This window comes from Natrix helvetica, assembly GCF_964273705.1.
Source record: "Natrix helvetica genome assembly, chromosome: 6".
In the NCBI taxonomy this organism is placed as follows: Eukaryota; Metazoa; Chordata; class Lepidosauria; order Squamata; family Natricidae; genus Natrix; species Natrix helvetica.
This window is the reverse complement of record NC_138553.1, coordinates 8,633,867-8,649,348: the sequence shown is the minus strand read 5'-3', so window position 1 is coordinate 8,649,348 and position 15,482 is coordinate 8,633,867. Positions and strand designations below refer to the sequence as shown.

Sequence of the window (15,482 nt, the reverse complement as noted above, 5' to 3'; positions counted from 1 at the left end):
TTCTGGGAGTTGAAGTCCATCCCTCTTCAAGCTGCCAAGGTTGAGAAACCCTGACATATATTAAATATGTGAATGATCAATCATTTTAAATTTAATAATTTAATAATAAAATAATTTTTACTACATACAGACTAAAAAAAAACCCTTGTTCATCCACCCAAAATCAAGACAATTTTGTAGGATCGAAGGATCAATGCAGGGCAAAAAAATATATGGAGATATAATCAGCAACTTGAACAAAATTAAAAGGAATTAAACAAATTTAAGGGGGTTGAAGTGATCAGTTACTTCTTATGTCAACTTCAGTGGCCGAGGAACACGTTAGAAAATGCTACAGTTTTCATGAGCATTTACCATTGTGGGCCTTCTAATATTCTTAGAATTGGATCAGAAAATATTTTCCAGCCACTCCCATCCCAAATCACTTTTTTTCCCCCAGCATAAGAACAAGTGTTCAACTCTGACTGCTACACATAATCAATACTTTATTGGGTAATAGAATGGATGTATCAATGGTTTTTAATTTGAACGAGACTGTTTATGGGCAAAGATCTAAGCACATTTTAGAAACCTTGGTCTTTTGAGACCGACACGCGCAGATGCAAAAACACATACATGCACGGGCTATTAAACTACATGTACGTGTGTTGACCCCACAGATTGCAAGACAGCAGCAGCAACTTCTGCAACAGCAACACAAAATCAACCTGCTTCAGCAACAGATCCAGGTCAGAGATTATGAATCTGTCCATTATTTCAATTATTCAAGTCCGTTTTCCATTCCTTTTCACTGTCTTCAAGTCAGAGATGCAGTGCCAGTCATTAACAGAGCGGTTCCGTATACATAGACGGATGTCAGCTTTAAATTCAGGTTTGTGACTTGAGGTCGGAGTGTACCGTATTTTTCTGTGTATAAGATGCTACTTTTTCTTTAAAATATATACTTGGAAATGGAAGGGCATCTTATACACAGGAGGCCGAGAGGAGAAGGCATGGCACATCCCCGTCCTCCAGCTCTGACGCACATGCTGGATGAGCCGCTACCTTATATGCAGCGCTATCATTCCTCTCTATTGTAGTTGTTTCCTGTATCACATTGCCACTCTAGGTTTCATCTCTATTGTTCCCGTGATGCATTTCCTGTTGTTGTATTACTTACTCTCGAATAAGATGGCTTCTGCACATGGATGGCTTGTAGTATGCTTATTTACTCACGCTACATGAAACATGGGGGCGTCTTATAGATGGAAAACTATGGTATACGTAGCTGTTCATACTGATTGAATTCTATGTGAGTGAGTTCCATTGAAAGCTGGATGGAAGGCGGCTAAGGAGATACATGGGTTGAGGAAAACATATCTCAAGCCCTGTTGATTTAAATGCATCTTCACAATATCAGCAACCACAGTTGATTTTCTGTGATGTGTGGTGTTAACTGAACATCTGCTTTTCTTGGAAAAACATCTGTAGGGGCTTTTGGAGGCACATTTCTCACAGCCATGAAGCCCCATTCATTTGCTTGGTAGCTGGCACATTGGTACCGTACATAAGCGGATGGACCTTGTTCCTTCTCACAATGGGAAGCCAATTCGCACAGAAACTTTTTTTTTTTGTGGAGAAATCACAGCATGTGGGCAGCGCCATCTATCACATAGCCAACCATACAGGTGATGGGGAATGATGTCAGTTGTGGCTGTACATCCTAGATCCTTTTCTGTGACAATAGGTAGGATGACGTTGAGAAAACAAATCTCCTTGCATATTCTTCTAAGGCACAGGGTCATGCAAATGTCCTTTACTATGTTCCTTGATTGGTTGGCCTTTATCACATAATAAAAAGAAAAGAGAGGGGAAAAAAGGTTTTTGTAGATTGGCAAAATTATGGCTGTAAACAGGTCCAGGATAGGCAGGGGTGAGATTCAGCCGGTTTGGATCGGTTCAGGCGAACTGGTTCGCTCCGATGATCAGTTTGGTCCACCCACCTGCCCCTGCACTTTACTTACCTATATCCTCTCAGCTGACTCACACGGCAGAGCGAATTGCCACACCTCAGTTTTGTTACCCCCCTCCAGAAGCAACATGGAAGGTATGTTTTGTTAAAACTGTGCATGCGCGCAAAACACGCAATCACCGAACTAGTGGTTAAACCAGCAGGATCTCACCACTGAGCAAAGGATATTTTCTGGAAACATTTTTTTTTACTACTGGAAGTAGTAACTTGCCCACCTTGCAAAAATAAAATATTTATTTCGGAGAGGGCCTAGTATGAATGAATGATGCACTCTCTAACAGCTCTTTAAAGCAGCTGCATCTTTTTTCTGGATTTTCATAGTAGCTAAGTGATCCTAGGATGATATACATTTGCGTTAAGAAAGTGGGTAGAGGAGTATAACAAGGTGTTTGGGGAAAAGTGTGAGTACAGCCTACTGCTCCTACTGTGCAGGAGAAGATTTGGGCTTAGCTGGAGCTCTTTTCCAACTGCTTTTCCAAAGTCTGCTTATTCTGATCACAAAGTTGACAAAATTGTGAGGAAATGACTCTAAAATGATACAAATGTTAAGACATCATGGTTTGAATATTTAAGATGCAGACAACAGTTTCTCCTCCTCCTCCTCCTCCTCCTTCTCCTCCTCCTTTGTTTAAAATCCTACTTCTCAGAGCCAATTTTATATTAAAGCTGACTAACTTCACAATAATTCTTGTGCATGCTGTGTGAAGAGTTCATTGATTTTAATATATATTTCATAAGCTATCCTAATTTTATATGAGAGTTGTATTGTTGGAGGATTGATTTATTGACTGACTGGTTTGATTTGATTTATATAGCTGCCCATTTGACATATGTGGCTTACAGTTCAATAAATAAAATTCATAAAACACACAGTATAAAAAAAATAAAAATAAAATATTTGGCAGCCAGATGTCATCCTACCAATGGCCTCTCAACCAGGAGACAGCCTCTATCCCAGGGGTGGCATACTTATCTTCCCTACCGCTTTGCAAATTTGAGCGTGCTCGGATGCGCCATCTCTGCACATGCACAGATCCTTCCGCACATGCGCAGTTGGCAAAAAAAGGGCCTAAATGGGATGCCATAGAGCCTTCTTCCTCCCTCCCTCCCTCCCTCCCTCCCTCCCTCCCTCCCTCCCTCCCTTCCATCCTCCCTCCCTGTTTGTAACTTTATTTTAAGCTGACATTTGAACCCCCCCATGAATGCGCTGAGCCAGGAGTGGTAGTCTGCCCAATTCGGGCAAAATGGTAGCAGTGGTGGCAGGAGGCTCCGCCCACCTGCCCAAATGTCATTGCGGGTCTCTGCACATGCACAGAAGCGCCATGTGCGCTCCCAGTTCCAAACCGGTAGCGAAGGTAAGAAAAAACCATTACTGCGCTGAGCTGAGCATGCTAGCAATGAATACATTTTTTTTACCTCCTCCAAGTTGTGCTGGTAAGACACCAGAAAGCAAACAAGTGTCTAACCATTGCTGTCAGTTCCGTCCACCTAGCTACAAATCCCATCCTAAGATTCCTCATTTTATATCCAGTGAGGTTTGTTGGTCTTTCTACTGAAGGCATTTCCTTGTATTCTAAGATTCAGGCTGCCTTGCAGCAAACATTCTACTTCCCAGACTTCGTGGGAAGAAGGGTGTTTACTTCTTCTGCCCATCACTCTTTTGCAACATGGCCAACTCCCCGGCATCTCTTACACCCCGGGCATTTTTCAGGATGCTTTTTATTTTATTTATTTATTTCCCACCATATGCTGTGCGTATGGAATGGCCCAGCGTGACGCCGCGGGGGCAAAGAGAGGAGGCGAAAACTCTTGTCCGTTGAACTGACCTGCTAAGTGGGGAGCATGAATACGCCATATGATTCGCATCTCAACCATGTGGAGGGACATGGAGTCATGAGCATTTTTCCTTGGCAGCCCGAAAAGGCCGTCTCTGCCAAGGGAAGGTGAAAAAGAGAGAAGGGAGGGAGGGAGGGAGAGAGGGAGAGAGATGATTCAAGCAAGATAACAATATTTTTTTTCTTTTTACTGCTGGCTGGTGAAGGAGTTTAGGAACGTTGTTTTTCTTTATATCTCCATCCGCCCCTAATTGACGATGCTTTAAAATTGAATGACTAGCAGTCAAAACGTGTTTGCTTCAAGCTGAGAAGAAAAATGCCGGTGTTGCTGCTTCCAAACTGATTGCGCTTTGTACACAAGTGACAGCCGCAGTCACTTTGAGTGACTGATAAGTGGGAAGCTTTGCAGCTTATCAAGGAATGTGCAGCCGAATAAGAAAAGGACTTTGAGCCATTTCTGATGCGTTGTCATGTTCAGAGTCACATCTCACGCCCGGCAGCCTCGGGGGGAAGCACCGGGAGACGTTGCGAAATAAAGTTTTGCATACCCCTCCATCTCGCTGGCGGGAAGGGAAAAATTCAGGGTAACAGGGCGACATCACACCGTTTCTCGGAGTTTCCCAAAAAGGAGAGCGTCTCTCTGAGTGTACATAGGCTGATCTGTAGGAGAGAAGAAGCTTTACCTGTCCTCCTTCCCTCTGAATTTTATTTTTAACTGACTGAACAGCACTGATGATGTTACCTAGTTTGGTAATGAAACGTCTGCAACAGAGGTGGTATTCAGCAGGTTCGGACCAGTTCTGGAGAACCGGTAGTGGAAATTTTGAGTAGTTCAGAGAACCGGTAAATACTACCTCTGGCTGGCCCCGCCCCCATCTGTTCTCTGCCTCCCGAGTCCCAGCTGATTGGGAGGGAATGGGGATTTTGCAGGATCCTTCCCCTGCCACGGCCACCAAGCCACGGTCACCAAGCCACAGAACCATTAGTAAGTTTTTTTTGAAAAATTCCTTTTGTAAAGGATGTATATAATGTCAAAATTGTGTTCAAGTGTGATTTTACGTATGGGATAAGAGAAGATACCTAGGATAAAGCCAATCAGTTTATTCCATGCTTATATAAGGGAATTATGGACGCAGTGACTCAGTGGCTAAGACGCTGAGCTTGTTGATCAGAAACGTTGGCAGTTCAGCGGTTCGAATCCCTAGCGCTATGTAACGGAGTGAGCTCCCATTACTTGTCCCAGCGTCTGCCAACCTAGCAGTTCGAAAGGATGTTAAAAATGGAAGTAGAAAAATAAGAACCACCTTTGGTGGGAAGGTAACAGCGTTCCGTGCGCCTTTGGCCACATGACCACTGAGGTGCCGGTCACATGACCATGGAGATGTCTTTGGACAGCGCTGGCTCTTCGGCTTTGGAACGGAGATGAGCACCGCCCCCTAGAGTCAGGAACGACTAGCACATATGTGCAAAGGGAACCTTTACCTTACCTATTATGGGAATGCTTATTAATATTACTTAATGCTTAATAATATTTAAAATAGGCATACTTTATTTTTATGCTTCCTTATGGGCAAAAGACTTCTACCGGGTTACAAAATAAGATTCTGAGTGATGGAGCATTGCCTGGAAAATAGTACCTTCCCAAAGTGAAGACGTTGACCATCAGCTAAGATAAACAATACCACATTGTATTAACTTCGATCTTGTCTGGGCAATTTTGACATTTGCCTGTGGCCTCTTTGCTAACAAACTGCTGAGACGTGTCCAAAGTGACTCACAAGAAATGTAAGTGCCCCAACAAATGATTCATCACCCCTTCACCCCATTGAAAGCATCACGGTAGCTTTCCTTTTACACATCGTCTCTCTAAAGATGAGTGTCCACTGTTATTTTATTTGTAGGACGTTTAGCAAGTACGATCTGAAGTCCCTATAGAATGTTTCTTTTTCTGATTATTTGTGTGGTGCATTTGCTAGGGTTTTTTCAGGGATGATTTTTAATGAGCCATCACAATGGTTTCGTGTTGCGATACAATTTAAAATATGGTTTTATTATTAGGAATTACATGTCTATCTCATTCTTCCTTCACATAAGACGCTTCGGTTTAAAGATAGAGGATCGACATTTGCCAAGCAAATTCCTGTGGCATTTATCAGATACACCAGCAAGGATTTTTCAATATCGCATAAAGATATTAATTTTTAGAAATTGGCTTTTTTTTTTTGCCCTGAGTGAATATATAGATGGTATGATTTTGCTGATTGCATCCACTCTGAAATATATCCTATAAGCTACTTTTCAGCTTATCCCATCCTCAAATGCAATTGTTCTTTGATTTCTTCCGTCCCTGATAATACAATCCAGGTCCTATATAGTTAAGTTTCCTACAAAAGTATCGGTGATTTCAATATAACCTATCAGATGCTTATATTTCTGGTGCTTTCTACTTCTGAGATTTCCAATTTAATTCCCAGAGGCAACTTGGACTTTCCAATATCTCTGATTGTATGAGTCTGGCTGGGATTGTCTGATTGTATGAGCTGGCTGGGTAGATTTGCATGAGTCACTTTCTCTCAGCCCAACTCACCTCACAGGGCTGTTGTCGTGGGGAAAATAGGAGAAGGGAGGTGTGTTGGATATTGAGGTACCTTGCTCAATAATAGTAACTGTGAAAGGGATCTTGGAGTCCTAGTGGACAAGCATTTAAATAGGAGCCAGCTGTGTGCAGCAGCTGCCAAAAAAGCCAACATAGTTCTAGGCTGCATCAACAGAGGGATAGAATCAAGATCATGTGAAGTGTTAATGCCACTTTATAATGCCTTGGTAAGGCCACCCTTGGAATACGGCATTCAGTTTTGGTCGCCACCATGTAGAAAAGATGTGGAGACTCTAGAAAGAGTGCAGAGAAGAGTAACAAGATGATTAGGGGACTGGAGGCTAAAACATATGAAGAACAGTTGCAGGAACTGGGTATAGTTTGATGAAAAGAAGGACTAGGGGAGACATGATAGCAGTGACCGAAAATCTTAGGGGTTGCCACAAAGAAGAGGGAGTCAAACTATTCTCCAAGGCACCTGAGGGTAGAACAAGAAGCAATGGGTGGAAACTAATCAAGGAGAGAAGCAACTTAGAACTGAGGAGAAACTTCCTGACAGTTAGAACAATTAATCAGTGGAACAGAAGTTGCCTCCAGAAGTTGTGAATGCCCCAACACTGGAAGTCTTTAAGAAGATGTTGGATAGCCATTTGTCTGAAACGGTGTAGGGTTTCCTGCCTAGGCAGGGGGTTGGACTAGAAGACCTCCAAGGTCCCTTCCAACTCTACTATTGTATTGTATATGTTTACCGCCTTGATCTATTTGTAAAAATATCTGCAGGCTATAAAATAAATAAATACAATTATGAAAAGTGAGAAGAAATGAGAGTTAGGGTTCTCAGCATGTTACCTGTTGAGATTTTAGTTTCCCCCAAAAAACTTCAACCCGCATAGTTAATTGCCAGAATTATGGCAAATATTTACAGGCCATCAAACCTCACCGACTTCTTGGGATCCCTCAGAATGGCTGAGCGGTAATTTTGCTCACCATGGACCTCATTGTCCTGGAGCCTTGGACTCATTTTTTCAGCCTTTCCCCAATCTGCGAAGGTTTCCCCATGAATATTCATCTGTTTTCTTCTGTTTTTATTTCCAAAAACTGTGGGGGGAGGGGGGGAACCCACCAGTTCCTTCCTAAGCCCTTCTATTTGAAATCAGTGAGAATACTCCAGAGTAAGGAGAATGGGGATTGTACCTAGGGAGGGGGAGGGGGGACTAGAAAAGAAAGCCACCCAACCAGTTCCATTATTTGTTGGAGGTTTTTCTTCTACACCCATTGTCTGCTTCTCTTTTTGTTGTGTGTAGCAGGTGTTTCTTTCACTACACCAAAGCTGGCACTACAAGAGTTTCTTTTGTGATGGCTCCTTGGAGACTTTTGATTAAACTCTTCTTTATGGCGACGATGCCAAGTTGCACATGGAATCTGCGTGGAGAAACAAACGCTTTCAACTTCTCCATTTATTCTCATTGCTCAGTCTTTTCTTCCTCTCTTCCCTGCGTTATCTGCCATTTGCCAGCTAAATCTACAAACAGATCTTATTCCTGGCTACCAATCCTTTAAAAAAAAATAATAATAATAATAAAAAAAACCAAACCCCACCACGTTCTTCTTTTAGCAATCCTGAATGGGTTTAGCTCTTGGTTTGAAAATCAGTGGCGGTGAACGAAAACAATTAAAAAGGAAAGTTCTTTTTTAAGAAATTATTGTTATTATTATTATTTTTTTAAATAATAATTAAAGGAAAAGGAACGTCCTTTGAAATGATGTGCATGCCTGACCTTAAAAAATGTCTCCAGTTAGCACTTTTATTTTATTTATTTATTTTATTTTATTTTATTTTATTTGATTAGATTTATAAACCGCACCCTCTCCCCGAAGGGACTCGGGGCGGTGTACAATCAAAAGGTAAAACACCATATACATATTTTATTATGTTTGTCAAACATGCAAAAGATAACAGGTATAAGTATAAACATCAATATGAGCACAGTAAATGGGGACGAATAAAACAAGAAGCAATGGATGGAAACTAATCAAGGAGAGAAGCAACCTAGAACTAAGGAGAAATGTCCTGACAGAACAATTAATCAGTGGAACAGCTTGCCTCCAGAAGTTGTAAATGCTCCAACACTGGAAGTTTTTTAAATGTTGGATAATCATTTGTCTGAAGTGGTGTAGGGTTTCCCGCCTAAGCAGGGGGTTGGACTAGAAGACCTCCAAGGTCCCTTCCAACTCTGTTATTCTGTTCTGTTCTATTCTATTCTATGCTTCAACTATTGTCTCTATCCCACCTCACACCTGCATTCATTTTTAATCCCTTTATCCCCCCTGAGGGAAGAAGGTTGGTGTAGACCAAGAAAATTATCAAAGCCACACAAAGATTTGGATCACAAAGATTTGAGTGACACCTTAAGCCCACCTGTCCTGAAAATGAGCAGAGAACATGTGTCTCTTTGAGGAGGACTGCCTGTATACGGAGAAAAGTCTGTTTTTGAAAGATTGCTTTTCTTCCTGGTCTCACAATGGAAATGTCAGAACTATAGAAGAATAAATGCTTGACTGCAATAAACCGAGGAAAGAAAATGTTCTTTTGTATTATCAGGGGACAAAGTCAAAGTGTGTTGACATGTGCTGAGATGCAAGACAAAACAGCCCAGAGCTTGCAAAGATCACAAACTTATCTGAGATTTTAGGAAGAGAAGCAACCGAATTTTAGAGTTTGGAATTTTTTTTCCTGTAAACAGTACACTGTTTGAAAACCAACTGCATTCACCGCAATGTTTGATTGAGAAAAACTTATTCAGATCTAATTCCTTCTAGTGCTTGTGAAAAAGGGATCTTAAGGAAACTGAGCCCATTTATCCAACTCCATCCTCACTTTTATCTATATAGCAATTTATATACCGCTTTATGGTGCTTTACAGCCCTCTCTAAGCGGTTTACAGAGTCAGCCGATTGCCCCTTCCTTCCTTCCTTCCTTCCTTCCTTCCTTCCTTCCTTCCTTCCTCCCTCCCTCCCTCCCTCCCTCCCACCCTCCTTCCCTCCCTCTCTCCCACTTAGCACTTAGACTTATATACTGCTTTACAGCCCTCTAAGCAGTTTACAGAGTCAGCCTATTGCCCCTTCCTTCTTTCCTTCCTTCCTCCCTCTCTCCCTCCTCTCCTTCCCTCTCTCCTTCCCTCCCTCCCTCCCACAGCACTTAGACTTATATACTGCTTTACAGTGCTTTACAGCCCTCTCTAAGCGGTCTACGGAGTCAGCCTATTGCCCCTTCCTTCTTTCCTTCCTCCCTCCCTCCTCTCCTTCCTTCTCTCCTTCCTTCCCTCCCTCTCTCCCACTTAGCACTTAGACTTATATACTGCTTTACAGCCCTCTTTAAGTCGTTTACAGAGTCAGCCTATTACCCCTTCCTCCCTCCCTCCCTTCCTCCCTCCCTCCCTCCCTCCCCCCCTCCCTCTTTCCCTGCTTTCCACTTAGCACTTAGACTTATATACTGCTTCAGAGTCAGCCTCTTGTCCCCAACAATCTGGGTCCTCATTTTACCCACCTCAGAAGGATGGAAGGCTGAGTCAACCTTGAGCCTGGTGAGATTCGATCTGCCAAATTGTAGGAAGCCGGCAGTCAGCAGAAGTAGCCTGCAGTACTGCACTCTGACCACTGCGCCACCGTGGCTCATATTTTAGATATAAAGAAGTTTTGTCTGTATTTCTGCATTCTTAGAGCTTCTTAGAAGGCAATAAAATACATATATAAAATATACTTCCTTGAAGTTCTTACTGGTCTTAATTTGGGTTGGATAAGACAGCTAATCCTCAATTTACGACCACAATTGAGCCCAAAATTTCTATTGCTAAGTGGTATACAGTATTTGTTAGGTGAATTTTGGCACATTTAAAAAACATTTTTGCCACCGTTGTTAAGTGAATCACAGTAGTTGTTAAGTTAGTAACATGGTTATTAAGTGAATCTGACTTCCACCTTGACTTTCCTTGTCAGAGGGTTGCAAAAGGTGATCATGTGATCCCGGGACACTGTGACCGTCATAAATATGTACCAGTTGCCAAGCACCCAAATTTTGATCATGTGACCAAGGAGATGCTGCAACGAGTGTAAGTGTGAAAAACGGTCATAAGCCCTTTTTTTCAGTGCCGTTGTAACTTTGAACAGTCACTAAATGAACTGCGTAAGACAAGGACTACCTGTAAAGCTTTGGCTACACTGATTTCCCACAAGTGTCACTATCTTGATTTTGCATCTCCCTAATGGATCCCAAAAGGGACACGGTGGCTCAGTAGCTAAGATGCTGAGCTTGTCATGCCGGCCACATGATCACGGAGACGTCTTCGGAGAGCGCTGGCTCTTCAACTTAGAAACAGAGATGAGCACCGCCCCCTAGAGTCAGGAACGACTAGCACATATGTGCAAGGGAAAACTTTACCTTTAATGGATCCCTCTTCTTTTTATTTTTCCAAACTATCAAATTATAAGAAGCTCTATCTCTCCCATTTTAATACTCTCTCTCTTTCTTTCTCTCTCTCTCTCTCTCTCTCTCTCTCTCTCTCTCTCTCTCTCTCTCTCTCTCTCTTTCTCTGATTTATGTTTCAGTTGTCAACTTGAGAATATGTTCTTGTCTTCAATTTCCTTGTAATTACAGGTCTCTACCTGACTGGCTCAGGGCTTGTAACCTTTGATAAATGTTCTTGGCCTATGAAACAAATGCATAATTGATTAGAAATATTACACTATTTAGAATGAAATACATTGATAGTTACATTAGTCCTTTGGGGGAGGGGGGGAATCCACTGTAAGGCAATATTGGTATAGGACCAGCCAAAATGCTATTTCATGTACATGTCTTGGTACCGGGTCGAATTTTTCAGGTAATAAATTTTTACAAAAGGGATTGGGGAGGAATTCTAATGATTACAGCAGGTGTTTCATCCATTACATTTGTGAGATCTGAAATTTAAAATAATAAATATTATTAGTCATAGTAATGTAGTAATTTTAATAAGGATATGCAATCTCAAAGCATCTGGAACATCAGTTGAACACCATTGGTATTGACAAATTCACCATCCATCAATTGCAAAAGTCAGCTTTACTTGCAACAGAATTATATATCCTGTGACAATGCCTCTAACTCTGTGAAACATGTGCCTATCCCAGGTCCTTGGGAAGGATTCGATAATTGAATAAAAATGCCAAATCCAGTCTGAACATCTGGCTGACTGTGTGATAAACCTTAATATTGTTATTAAAATAATAAATATGATAGACAAAGTATATTAGCTACTAATGTTAGGTTATACCTAGAATTTAGAGAATTTGGAAAATATAATAACTGGTCCTGAGCAGAATTTTGCATCTGCTTTATGACTGTACTCTAGGTTGATAATCCTTCCATGCATTGTTTGGTCATGATTGTCTATGTCTTCTCCATATCATATGGTTTGTAGCAGTGGTGAAATTCATTTTTTTTTACTATGGGTTCTGTGGGCGTGGCAGGGGAAGGATGCTGCAAAATCTCCATTCCCACCCCGTTCTGGGACCAGCCAGAGGTGGCATTTGCCAGTTCTCTGAACTCCTCAAAATGTCTGCTACCAGTTCTCCAGAACCTGTCAGAACCTGCTGGATTTCACCCCAGGTTTGTAGAAGGAAAACAGGTGATATGTTGCTCATCTGAACTTCAAGCTAAAGCTTGAGCAAAACACTCCTCCTCTTCAAGATCCATTGTCCAGAATATTTCTGGAAAAGACATCAAAATAGTTTTTAGCAAAGGGGATGAATAGGACCCTCTCAATTCATGAAAGATGGAGGACAGTATTTTAGCTACTGCATAAAGAAATGAATCCCTTTGCAGGCGGATGGATGGGTGGATGGATGGTTAGATGATGGATAGAAAAGTGAACCCTGCTATTGTCCTGGAATCTCAGCTCTTTGAAGTGACAGCCCAATTAAGGCAAATAAGAGTTCACTGAAGATCTGTTGCAGCCCTCCTTCTTTTGCAGCAAGCCTTTTCTGCGATCACTGATGCCTGGAATTTACCAAAGCAGTATGAAGGCGGTATGTGAATGAACTTTAGCACGTTAAAGGGCAACAAGATGATATCCAGAAGTTGGAGTCTCATCTTAAGACTTAATACCAGCTGTGGTGGCCTTGGGAGTTATGTTTCTGATAGGGGGTCTATAGATGTTTAATTCTGAATTAGCTCAGTAGACATATTTTCAATGCAGAAGAAGTGATGTCTAAGAGCGAAGTGTGGATCGTTTTGAACTTTTCAGAGGCATTTCTAACGCAAGGCAGGCATTTCCTAGCTGAAGTCTGTTTTTAGCTTGAGTGCTTTCGAAATGCTCAAAACAGCCCATTTTCATTCAAATGACAGTGTCCCACTCAAAAAGGGGGACTTCCCAGGTTTAGGGCCATAATGAGTTTGAAACAAAACATTGTTCATGTTCCTAATCTCAAAAATAACATCATGGATTATCTTGTTCAGAAGCATTTTTATGGATACCTGCATATAAATTCAAGGACCTATACTGGTTCTAATTATGAGCGGCATAAAAATAGGCAGATATTTGACATGTAATTACCACCCATCCTCAGGGGAACATAAGCAAAGAGAGCTAATGGTAGGAATGCCCTAAAATCCAGGTAAGGTAATGAGTAATTAATTCCAATCAAGTGCAAGCTTAAACAAACTAATTTTACAGAGTGCTTTGATTCAATCCACATTAACTGAATTGAAGTCTCTCCCTAAATCAAAACCAAAATATGCCACCCATGAGTAACCCTGAGGTAGCAAGTAGTGCAACAACTTAATTGCATCTTCAGATTTGTAACTCATGCTTTGTTCGAAAAGGTGCCAAACCATCTGCTGGTGGTTCCCCCAAACCTTATTTGCAGTCCCATGAGTCTCATCTCATGTCTGCGGTCCAAGGTTTTCTGGGATACAGTTAATTTTTTTTTTAAAAAAAAGGTATTTTGAATGCATTAAGAAGAAGAAAATAAAACCCATCAGAATCTATGAGAATCTGGAGTGAAGGAGAAACTTTGAATCCTTTAACTTGGTCTCATCAGCTTTGTGGTTCTTGGTCCACCTGCTGCATTGTTTGACTTTCCAGGTAAATTCTTGTCCAAGAACATCAGCTGCAGAAATTTCACCAACGGGTTCTCTGCCCGGCTGCGGGGTGGGTGTGGCCATGGTGGGCCTGGCCTAGTTGGCCTCCTGTACCATGGTGGGGTGGGGGGTGTTTTTGTCTTCCTCAGGCTCCCGAGGCTTTCCTCGAGCCTCTGGGAGGGCGAAAAATGCCTCCCCCGGGCTCCCGAGGCCCTCCAGAGCTTCCAGGAGGCTGGTTTTTCCCCCTCCCTGAGTCTCTGCATGGGCCCTGAATTTACTTCTCATCCAAATTGGGCTGCGTGGAGAATCCTGGGAGGGGCGGGATGGGGTGGGTGAGGCCAGCCAGGGGTGGGATTTGGAGGTTCTCCGAACCAGCCATAACATTAGCCTTGGGTTCTCCTCGGTGGTGGCTTTCAAAATTTTTTAGAACCTCTTCTGTAGGTGTGGCCTGCTTTGTGGGAGTGGCTTGCCGGCAATGTGACCTGGTGGGAGTGGCTTGCCAGCCATGTGACTGAGTGGGAGTGGCTTGGCAGTCATGTGACCGGGTGGGCGTGGCCAACTTGCAAAATGTGGTGAAACTCGCTTAACAACGCTCTTGCTTAGCAATCAAAATGTTGGCTCAGAAACTCTGGCATTGAAGCAGGCAAAAAAAAAAAAAACCAGGGATGTTCAAACTTGACAGCTTTAAGACTAAGGTTTAGAGAGGACTCTTAGAGGTGGGCGGGGCAATTGGTGAGCCAGCCAATCAATGAGCTGCGGGCGGGGCAAGTGGTGCGGATAGGCCGGGTGAGGGAGCTGGAAATGGTTCTAAACAGCACGGTAGATTTGCGGAACCTCTTCTATTGAAGAGGTTAGAACTGGCAGGAACCCACCCCTGATTCTCCCGAACCCAGGCCAACCCATAGCAGCCCACCCCTAATCAGCTGGCAACCACAATATTATTTTTATGATGAGCAATTCTAACTCTAAAAAGGGCAAAAAAAGAGTGAGAAAGAGTAAGTAGAAGAAATTGAATGCATGGTCTACAGCAAGGGTCCCTAACCCCGGGCCGTGGATCAGCAACGGGCCGCGGCATGCCAGAAACAGGGCTGCGCAAACAAGTGAAACTGCAACCGTATGATGCAGGTAGAATGCGACTCCACGCCTGCGGGGACGTGAACCGTCGCTTAGTTCCACTCCACCGTCCATGTGCATGCACCTCCCACCGGGCAGCTGCCACACAAGCGGGAGATGCGTGTGGGGGGGGTTGCTCGTGGATGCGCGGGCGATGGGGGAGCTCAGGAGGATGTGGCGTTCTACACCACCCCCACCCCCGCACCCTCTTTTTCTTTCCCCAGGAGGCTTCAGGGAGGCCTGCTAGGCCCAAAATGGGCCATGGGGAGGTCGCACGGTTGTGCAGAGAAGGGCGGGGGAGCGTGGGGGGTCATGCACACATGCGAAGGGGGGCAGGGCACCCCGGGGGTGTCACGCACGCATTGCATTATGGGTGTGAGCACACACATACGCTTTCAGCACGCGACGACAAAAAGGTTAGCCATCACTGCCATAAGGAGTAGGCAGTACTTGGCTAGGTAAAAAGATTGATCTGTTCTAAATCAGTTTCCTCTGACATTTTCCAAAGCTTCTACTACCACCATCCCAGCCCCAGATATTCTGTTTTTCTCAGAGTTGCAAATCCGTTCCTCTGTTGTGTATCTCCATTCATTTTAGCCCCTTTTAATGACAGCAATTACTCGTTTTCCTTTCCTTTCTTTTTCTCTTATGCGGCCAAGTCTGCGAAGCTCTCATGCTGAAAAATCTCAGAAGTGTTACTTGGATACCTGCGCTTGTGTTACCCCAGTTTCTTCCATCTTTCAGAGAGTTGGTCTTGCTTTAAAGAGGGGAGAAGCAGGAAGTGACAAATTCTGCAGAGCTGGCATG

At 43.1% G+C, this 15,482-nt stretch overlaps 1 protein-coding gene across 11 annotated transcripts in view; it reads left to right on the top strand.

Moving 5' to 3' along the window:
- The window catches only part of SOX5 (SRY-box transcription factor 5), a 973,495-nt gene that overhangs the window by 733,270 nt on the left and 224,743 nt on the right, over positions 1-15,482 (top strand). For all 11 annotated transcript variants that reach the window (XM_081957811.1, XM_081957805.1, XM_081957814.1 and 8 more), the window contains one exon: positions 660-728. In XM_081957811.1, coding sequence (XP_081813937.1) covers positions 660-728 — 69 coding nt within the window. The remainder of the gene's footprint in view (positions 1-659; positions 729-15,482) is intronic.